Source organism: Gavialis gangeticus, unplaced genomic scaffold (genome assembly GCF_001723915.1).
Source record: "Gavialis gangeticus isolate Ggan-Ray unplaced genomic scaffold, GavGan_comp1, whole genome shotgun sequence".
In the NCBI taxonomy this organism is placed as follows: Eukaryota; Metazoa; Chordata; order Crocodylia; family Gavialidae; genus Gavialis; species Gavialis gangeticus.
Window position 1 is genome coordinate 2,639,512 of NW_017729018.1, and position 9,266 is coordinate 2,648,777.

Sequence of the window (9,266 nt, forward strand, 5' to 3'; positions counted from 1 at the left end):
CCACCACCACCACCCGTGTAGCTAGTGCCTTGCCCACTTTGAGTTGTCTTAACAATCCTCAGTTTGACTAAGGTCGCCCAGGTGCTGCCATCTTTGGATGCTTGACTGAAGGCCATGTAGATATTTCCTACGTGGTATTTGGGTAGGCATTTCCTTTGTCTAGAATCTTTGGTTTATATTCTCAAAAACTGCCATTAGGTCACTTGGACACAATAGTAAACCCGCATGCGGTCGGTCTATCCCCTCTTCCATTTATCTCCATCTCTTTTAGTCTTTCCCACAGAACTTGTTTCAAAGCCTGGCATGCTGTTGACATCAGACTAAACAGCCCTGTACTCACCTGGATTGTTAATTTGCGTCCTCTTTCTTAAAATGGGCCTTCTATCCATATCATTTGACACCCATAGATTTGCTCCCTGAGCATGTGTAATAGATCTACCTGCCACTTGGTGTGCTGATGCTTTCAGAATTTTAGGGTGGGGAGCATCCAGCCATGCCTGTTTTGAGGTCACTTCTGTACATGTGTCTGATTATCCACTCTGCCTTGGCCTCTGTGGTCAACATCATTCACGCCAGACTGAAAACAGACAAAGTAACACTTGCTTTTGGAGTCGTACCAAAATGATCCTTACTGTCTACCACACCCTCGTTGCGTATTTATGGTCTCACTGCTGCTTTCCGCATTCTCTCGCTTATGTAGCTGAAGAATATTTTCTTGTGTAAGCATTCTTTGCAAGATCAAACTCAGTTTGACATTCAGATTCATAGAAGTTTAGGGCTAGAAGGGACCTTGTGAGATCATCGGGTCCAGCCCCCCTGCTCTGGACAGGGAAGACTGCTGGGGTCAAATAACATTGAACAGTTCTTGCTATCCTGATGCTCCATGACCCTTTTTTTTTCCTTCCATTTCCATCTATTCTTTGTAAGCAGAGAGACTATTTCTGTTACCGTCCTTGAAGGGGATAGTCATCCTTCAGACCACATTTTTTTGCCCCCTGCTTGGGATATAGTTTCCTGATCATTTCAGCACCTGGGACTCTCTTTAAGAGACTCCAGTCCTCATTCACCAGTTTCAAAGGCCCCAAGTGCCACAGCTCAGTTAACATCTTCAGCTGGGTCACTTCATTAAGTTCATTCTCTTGAAGTACAAACCTGTTGTTACAAACCTGCTTTTGCTTATGCACCCATCTACATTGAAATGGAAGCAGCCTGTGAGCACTTGTTCTGAAGGCTGTTTTTCTAAGATCAGCTCTTCTACCATGACTTTGTTAGTAGCCAAATCTTGGTAGTAGTTCAGTTATTTTATGACCACATTTACCAGCATCCAGGGAAGAGCTGGGACTTCAATGTTACTAGTAACATTTATTCTTTTACTAGTAACTTTGGGGCTTTGACAGGAGCTCGTACCATGATGCAGAAGTCTTCAGCCTGACTTCTATTTAAAAAAAAAAAATCAAACAATTGTTGCACACCTTTTAAGGGGAAGAATGTAGAGGGAAAGTTAAATTCCCTCCTACCCGCTATAGAATTTTTTTGGCGGTGGGGGGAAAGCAGAGAGAGACTACGCACCTCTCCCCCCCTGCCCCCCAATCATTTTTTCCCAGCCAAGTTCTGTGTGCAAATAGACTGAGCTTGCTGTAGGAACCTGTGCCAGGCTTGGCATGAAGGAGTTTCCTCTTTCAGAAACATCCTTTTGTTCTTAGCCCACAACAGCCACGGGGGAGTTTCTTCACAGTTGCAAATGTAGTTGGATTCCAGCAGGGTCTGGGATATAACTAAAAAAAAGGGGTTCAAAGCAGGGAGCTTTTGTCTGTGAGGCCTGAAGATTTCAGTTGTTGTCATTCTCTTGTGGCAGGGATGGCACCGTGGTCCCTCTAGGACCCGCTGTGGACACCGGAGTGGTGAACCCCCATGGCTACACCCTGAACTACAATGAATTCATCATCTATGACCCGTGCCAGGTGCGCATGCGCTACCTGCTCAAGGTGCGCTTCAACTTCACGCAGCTGTGGTAAGGCAGACAGTGCCCAGGCCCATCCTCCATCATGGAGGAGTCAGGATGACAGCTGCCCTCCTGCTTTCAGCTTTCACACTACACAGAGGAGGACTTTCTGAACTTTTATCTGTGCTATTTTCTCACCGCAGCAGGAGGGCAACCAAAGTAAACAAGTGGTTTTTACACCAGTAGTGGTTTATTTGCAATGACTAGTTTCCAATCATTTCACATTTATAATAAATTTAATAGTGACAGAGCAAAGCTGCGTCCTGGTTCTAAGCTCTAGGACACATCAGGTTGGTGACTACACGGTTAGCAAGAGGGAAGAGAGTATGGCAATGCTTCACAGGGTGTTGGGGTGCTCTGGAGTCCTGTGAGATCCTTTGAAGGGTGCTGCAAGAAGTGTGAGGAGATAAGCAGATACGGGCAGGCTCAGGCTGTCCTTGCCTAGCTGCTCCCCTGCCCCCACTGCCAGCTCCCTCTTCAAGGAAGTAAGCCCTGCAATAAATACATTTAGTTTCTCAAATGGAGTGCTGCTCCATTCACTGAAGTTGTGGAGGGGTGTCTTGAGTCCCAGAAGGGGCGCCGTGAGTTTCAGAAAGTTGAGAACCACTGGTTTGTGGCACACGCTACAACAATGCTAGCTGTAGTCACGAGGGGCAATGCTGCACCACAGCCTCTTCCCCCTTCCCTGCTCCACATGCTTGGAAAAAGCCCCAGAGCCCTTCTGGTAAGGCTAAGCCAGCTAAGCCTTTTGGGAACTACCCCACCCTGGGTAACCTCCCACAAGTTACATGCCAGGGTTCCTCCAACAGCTACCAGGAAGCAGGTTTCAGGTGTCAGTTGTCTAACAAGACAGGGGGGAAGTCCTCCGCATCCTCCTCCATGGGAACCCAGGCATCTGGGCTCTGACCCCTCTGCCCCGTGTCACTAGATCTCTCTTCCTTGAGCTGGAGGGAGTCCTGGTTCTCAGACCTGCTTTGTTTAATGCGGGGAAAACAACCCAGGAGTCCAGGATCTAGCTCCCCTCCCCCTTCACAACTTACTAGACCCCCTCCACCTCCCGGTGCTGGGAATAGGTCTCCGGTGTCTGGGTTCCCAGCCTCACCCCAGCTGTGACTGATACTGATACCAACCGGAGCCAAGACCAGATTAAATCAGCTGCTCCTCATTTCAGTGACAGAAAATGCAGGGGTTGGGAACTCGGGGTTCTCTCCATAGATCCGGGAGGGGGGAATGGGATCTAGCGGGTTGGAGCAGGGCTTGAAGCCAGGAGTCTTGGGTCCTAAGCTTTGGCTCCAGGGCCCTGGGGATGTGTCTGTGTCTCTTCCTCGGTCCCCTTAAAAGAACGAGGCAGGACCATGAATCGCATACCCTCTTTACTGACTGACTTTGGTACTGGCCCCACAGTGATGGGGTGGACAGACCTTGTCCCTGGACACAGCAACCTCAGTCAACCCACACCACGGCTGAGCAGGAAACAGCAGGCTTCTCCCCTGCTGATCTCCATCTCTTCTCCTTTTCCATCAGAGATACCCCAGTCCTGTGGGGTGCTGCCAGGCTGATGTCCCACATGTGAGGAAGAGTATCCATTTTTGGGGGAGAGTGTAGGGGATCTCCCTGTCATGTCGGAGATGGCCCCATCCTGTTTGGGGGATCCAAGAGGCCTCTCAGCTCATATGACAGAGTCCCCATTATTTATTCATTTAGCAAGTGCAAATCCCCGAAGCCAAGCAATAGCCTCCTCGTTAGCTGAGTTCAAAGTTATTAATCCACCTCTTAAGTTTGTAGAGGGGACAGTCCTCGCTGATGCGCAGCATTGCTTGTATCTCTCCACAAGTGCACGATGGGTTAGCACTGAGGCCCCAGCGGTGAAGGTTGGCTGCACAGGGGGTCTTGGCCTGTCCGGAGCCTGTTTAGCAGGGACCGCTTTTGCCGTGGTAGTTCAAAGCCAGCAGGTTGACGAGTGAGGTTTGTCACAAGACACTTGTTTGTGACTTTCCGTGAATCCCGTTCCTTAATCCAGAGAGTATCTGCAGACAAATCCTGGTCAGGGAGGTTGCTCCATAAGGAGGTTGCTCCATTGCGAAGGGAGGCAGGCCTTGGGTGGATTAAACAGGTCATTGTAAAGTGGTCAGTAAGGTGCAACATGAACAGTTTTGACCAACTTGCAGCGGATCAGTGAAAACACCCATAATGTGGGTAGACTGGACGAGAGCATCTGAGGGGCATCAGGGCCCCTCGTCCTACAGGGAAGAACTGGGGAGGCTCCTATTCCCCTTGGGGTGGTGTCAAGATCCTCCTTTGCTGTGGGGGGGAGTCCTCCCTCAAAGCAGGTGGCACAGACAAGACGCAGGCCCGCAGGTCTGCATAGGCCTGGGGCAGGGTGCCCAGGCATATCCAGCGGTCCTGGCGTGGCTGGTAGCTGTGCACTAGGTGAGTGTCACGATATGTGTTATGACTGTACCCCCCCAGGACATACAGCTCTCCCTGCAGTACAACTGAGGCAGCAACCACGTGGGCATGGGACAGGGGGCTCAGCAGGGTCCAGGTGTCCAGACGAGGACTGTAGACCTCACAGGTCAGCTGGTCAGCATAACCCCCATGGCCGTCACGCCAGCGCAAGCCCCCCGCCACGTAGAGCTGTCCCCGCAAAGCCTCCATGACGTGGCCAGCACGCTCCTCCTGCATAGGTGCCCACTGGGTGGGTGGGTGCTTCGGGTGGTACTGGAGCAGGGCGGTCAGGCAGCGGCAGGAGCCGTCGCAGCCGCCTGAAACGTAGATGGTGCCATCCAGCACACAGGCAGCCTGGCCGCAGAGCGCAGCCGGGAGAGGGTGGGACGGTCTGCAGGGGGAGAGACCAGAACCAGGTGGACAGGAAGGGAAGGAAAGGAAATTAAGAGAAAAGAGGAACAGCCCTTGGTCCTGTGTCAATGGGCTTAGCTTGTACCTGCAGCCACCAGGCTGCCTGCCTCTGGCCTTGGCTTCTGCTCTCCCGCTTTCCCAAGACATAGGGCTACCTTGGCCTATGTCTTATGGGCCTTCGGGCCTCTAGATAATAGAGCTACCTTGGTCTGTAACCTCCCAGGCCTCCAGGTCTCATCCCAGTGGATCTCTAGACACCTGGACCGCATACATCGTGGCACAGGTAATCGGGCTTGCGTACGTCTTAGGAGACAAGGGACGCAGGTGCCTGGAAACGCTCCCATCCCCATCTCACCTCCACGCGTTGGCAGCTGGGTCGTAGCACTCCACCGAGTCCATGCAGTATCGGTCGTTAGAGCTGCCTCCCATCGCATAGAGCAGCCCACCTGCACACACGGCTGCAAAGTAGCTGCGTCCACAAGACATGTCTGCCAGGCGCTCCCAGGAGCCTTGCATGGGGTCAAACCTAAAGCAAGGAGAGGACTGAAACTGGCACCCCTTGCAAGGGAACAGCCCCACTCCTCATCTCCTAGGCTAAGCTGTCCCCCATTGCCTGGGGACAGTATCAGGAGCAACACCCGCTGAAAAGGGGTCTCCTCTTCCGCTACCTCCCAGCAAATCCTTGGGTCAGATGAAAGTTGGCACCCTTTGACAGAGAAGGTGCCAGGCTACATTCCTCAGCATCCTGAGCCCCCAAAGTTTAATACTGTGTCAAAACCGGGGCTCTCTGGACAGGGAAGGGCCCGTGCTCCTTTCTTTAACCCCCTGAGCCAGCCGAGTCTCCTGCCATGGGACTGGATTGGAGCCTGCACCCTCTCGAGGGCAAAGTCCCTGCGCTGTACGGACTTCCCGCTCACCTGAACGCCGTGGTCAGTGTGTCCCTCACCCCATAGTACTGCTTGCCTCCAACAACATACAGCATGTTGCCCATCACGACCACGGCGTGGCAGAAGCGTGGCCCGTCGGGGAACTCCCCCAAGTACCGCCACTCCACCTGCTTCACCAGCCCAACGCCACTGATGAAGCGGTGGGCGAACCACAGCTCCCGGCTGGGGCAGCGCATGGCCATGTTTGACGTGAGGCTGTCTCCGCCGCAGATGACCAGCACCTTCTCTGTGGTGCGGATGCGGCACGGCAGCCGCTCCATAGTGGGCCTACCGGGCGGGATGCTGGAGAGTGACTCCACCAGCAGGTCATAGAACTGGCCTGGTTTCGCCATGAAATCCACAGCGCGCACCCGCTTTAACTCCCGCCCGGACATCAAGGGGAACCGAATGGATCTGAGGACTTTCTCAGCTTCCCCCAGGCGTTGGGCCCGGTCGGCATTCAGCCACCGCAGGGCACCTTCAAAGGCCTCCAGTTCGTTGAGGATGTAGAGGGCGTCCGAGTGGAGGAACCACAGAAGCTGGTCCAGAGAGAGGTCCAGGAACTTGGGGGTGGACGAGACGCAGGGAAAGTTCATCAGCACAAAGTCCTCAGCTGTCCGGACCAGCTGGCGCAGGTCATAGGCCTGGGCAAAGGACAGGACGTCTAGGCTGGTCTCCGGGGTCATTTGGTGTTGGAAGAGGTCCAGGCAGAGGGAGAAGATGCCTGATGCCTGGTACTGCAGGGCAGTCTGTGCTGCATCCAGGATCTCATCCCAGGTGCCTCCTAGTGCTCCTGAGTAGGCGAAGGAGATGAGGAGGTGGAGGTCCGGCGCCGAGAAGAGGGTGTGGAGTGGGGTGGCCTGGACTGACTCCCGCATCCCGCTGGTGAACATGGCCCGGAAGAACTCGCAGCCACAGCACAGGGCAACACGGTGCACTGGGGGAGGAGAGAAGACGAGGGCTAGGGATGGGCGACCCCACCACAGCCATCCTCCTAGCCCAGCTCTGGGCTCCTTCCCTACCTGCAGCGCCCCCCTCCCCAACTCACCTTTGAAAGTCTTTCCTTGAGCTTCCAGGTCCAGGTCACAGCCAATCTCATCTCCATATAGCTCTTCAATGCTATGCAGGGTCTCCCACTGCTCATCAGATGGGGTCCTCCTTCCCTTCCCCTCCTCCTCCTCCTCCTCCTCCTCCTCTTTTTCTGGACTGAGCCATCTTCTTTGGCAAATCTCCACCACTCGTGGCACCCCCAGGACCTGAGCTGCAGCCACCACCTCCTGAGCAGTGTCTGATGTGGTCTCCACAACCCCTGAGTAGGCAAAATCCAGAATGGCTTTCCAGCCATGCGGTGTAGCCAGCTGGTTCATGTCAACCTCACCCACTGCCCCTTGCTCCAGCCGCTCTCGGAAGAAGGAGCTCACAGCTGCCAGAACCACAGCATGGGCATGGTATGTCCGTGAGCCCGAGATCACGTCCACATCCACCAGCTGGTTCTGCGCGCAGAGCTCTAGCGCCACCTCGAAGAACTGCCGGGCATGGTCCTTGTTCAGCAGTTCCCTGCGGGGCTCTGACGTGGCCTCCTCCTCCTCTTCCCCTGGTGCAGAGTCCGGTCCCACACCTGACCACATCCTCCCTGCCTGGAGACACCTGCCGGGAAAGGATGCGAAAGGCCCTGTGCCCTTTTCCTTACTCTGTGAACCACAATGAGGCAGGGTAAGAAATGGCACCCTTAGGAGCTTAAACCTTTTTTTTTTTATCACTGAACATCTACTGTGTGTGGTGTGTGTTGTGTGTGTGGGGGGGTCCTTGTATTATGTACTATTGTGTAGTTTCTGAGCTAAGCATGATATATTGTGTGAGGCATGTGTAGATAATTGTGTCTGAGGCTCATGCGTCTATATAATCGCTGAATCGTGTGTGTATTTTTGGTGTGGTATGTGGGCACATCTACACGTGCACTTTAATACGCATTAGTGTCTTTTAAAGTGCATTCAAGTGTCCCCCCAAAAACCATGCTCTTTAGCTAACGTGATTGAAATGGGCTAATTAAAATAGGCTAATGGGCCTTTTTCCAATACCTCACAATGGAGGTACTAGATTTAATGCTCATTACCTGAAGAGCATTAATTGAACGTGTAGACATGCCTGTGTGTATTAATGGGGTCTAAATGTTCCTGATGTGTATTTTTTGTGTGGCTATGTATGGGCATGTTTATGCGTGGCCTGGATGTTTGTGAGGTATTTGTTGTGTGGTGTACGCCTGTATTTGTTGTTTTGGATATACGTGTGTGTTATGATACTTTATATCCGGTCTGTATATTCATGAGTGTGTATTTGTTGTGTGCTAAGTGTGTATATGTGATATATGTAGTTTTGTGTGTGTGTATGGTATGTGGATGCGTTGGGTATGTTTTCTGTGTGTTGTGTATAGCTTGGAGGGTGGTGGTCTGTGCATGCATTTGTTTTTGTGTATGTCTGCTGTGCATAGTCCATATGCTCATGGCGTACGCATTTGTTGTGTTGTACATGTGTGCTTGTGCTGTGTGTGGCCATGTCTGTGTTGTACATATTTGTGGTGTATTTGTTTTCTGAGGCTTGTGTGGGCTGGATTTGTTTGATTTTCTGGTGGATGTAGCATGCTTATGTGTTTGGGTGCATGCATTTGTGTGTTTGTGTTGTCATGTCTGTCTGCTGTGCATTGTGTGCTGCCTTGGGAACCCCTCCCCTGGATCCCTGCCTGCTCCCCAGGGGGTTCACCCCCTCCCAGCCCTCTCCTACCTGTGGGGCACTTGTTGTGCAGTGACGCTGACCTTTCAGATGTCCTTCGGAGCCGGAGTCTGATCAGAGGGAAATAGGCTCCCAGCTGGCTCTGCGGCTAATTATAGCTAGGCATGGGACTCCAGCCAGCCTCCCATGTACCCAATGTCCCATGGCACCCATCCCCGAGGAGAAAATTCTCCCCTGCCCAGCCTGAGGGTTGGGAGCTATGCTAGAGGAGAGCTGGGAAATCCTGTGGTTATCTGTATATCCTGGCCCCAATAATGCTCCCCTTCATGGGGATTCTCCAATAAGGCAGAATTGATCACCCAGGAGAAAGGCTCTCGAAATGCCAAACATGGAGGATTCGAGACGGCTGGCAAACCTTGTGATGTGTATCATACCCCGTGCTGCTGATCCCAGAGGAGGATTCCCCAATAGCGCAAGAAGCCGATATCTATGAGTCCCGAGTGCCGAGACGTATAGCAGAAGGTTGCGTATCCTAACCATTGCAGTGTTGACAGGGATCTCACATTAATTTCCATATTCTGCAATATGGTGCACAGTATCCTTATCCCCATACTGTTGACACTGGAGAGAGATTTGGCAACAAGGCAGGACTGAGCTCCCGGGGGCTGGTGGGGGTCACGGGATACACCCGGCTGGAAGGAAACTTTCTGCCCTGGGAATATGCTCCACAAGGTGTGGGGGGGTGGGGGGGC

At 52.8% G+C, this 9,266-nt stretch overlaps 2 protein-coding genes across 5 annotated transcripts in view; one reads left to right on the forward strand and one right to left on the reverse strand.

The window, feature by feature from the left end:
• PARP2 (poly(ADP-ribose) polymerase 2) overlaps window positions 1–2,257 on the forward strand; it is a 22,333-nt gene extending 20,076 nt beyond the window's left edge. For all 3 annotated transcript variants that reach the window (XM_019513225.1, XM_019513224.1, XM_019513223.1), the window contains one exon: window positions 1,856–2,257. In XM_019513225.1, the coding sequence (XP_019368770.1) occupies window positions 1,856–2,015 (160 nt within the window). In that variant the 3' untranslated portion in view covers window positions 2,016–2,257. The remainder of the gene's footprint in view (window positions 1–1,855) is intronic.
• A 1,104-nt stretch (window positions 2,258–3,361) lies between these two features.
• KLHL33 (kelch like family member 33) overlaps window positions 3,362–9,266 on the reverse strand; it is a 20,403-nt gene continuing 14,498 nt past the window's right edge. Inside the window, exons 2-5 of one of the 2 annotated variants that reach the window (XM_019513222.1) lie at window positions 6,836–7,478; window positions 5,779–6,724; window positions 5,217–5,387; window positions 3,362–4,841 (exon numbers count right to left, since the gene is read on the reverse strand). In XM_019513222.1, coding sequence (XP_019368767.1) covers window positions 4,268–4,841; window positions 5,217–5,387; window positions 5,779–6,724; window positions 6,836–7,415 — 2,271 coding nt within the window. In that variant the 5' untranslated portion in view covers window positions 7,416–7,478 and the 3' untranslated portion in view covers window positions 3,362–4,267. Of the gene's footprint in view, window positions 4,842–5,216; window positions 5,388–5,778; window positions 7,479–9,266 lie in introns of both variants that reach the window. The other variant, XM_019513221.1, reaches the window with a different exon arrangement.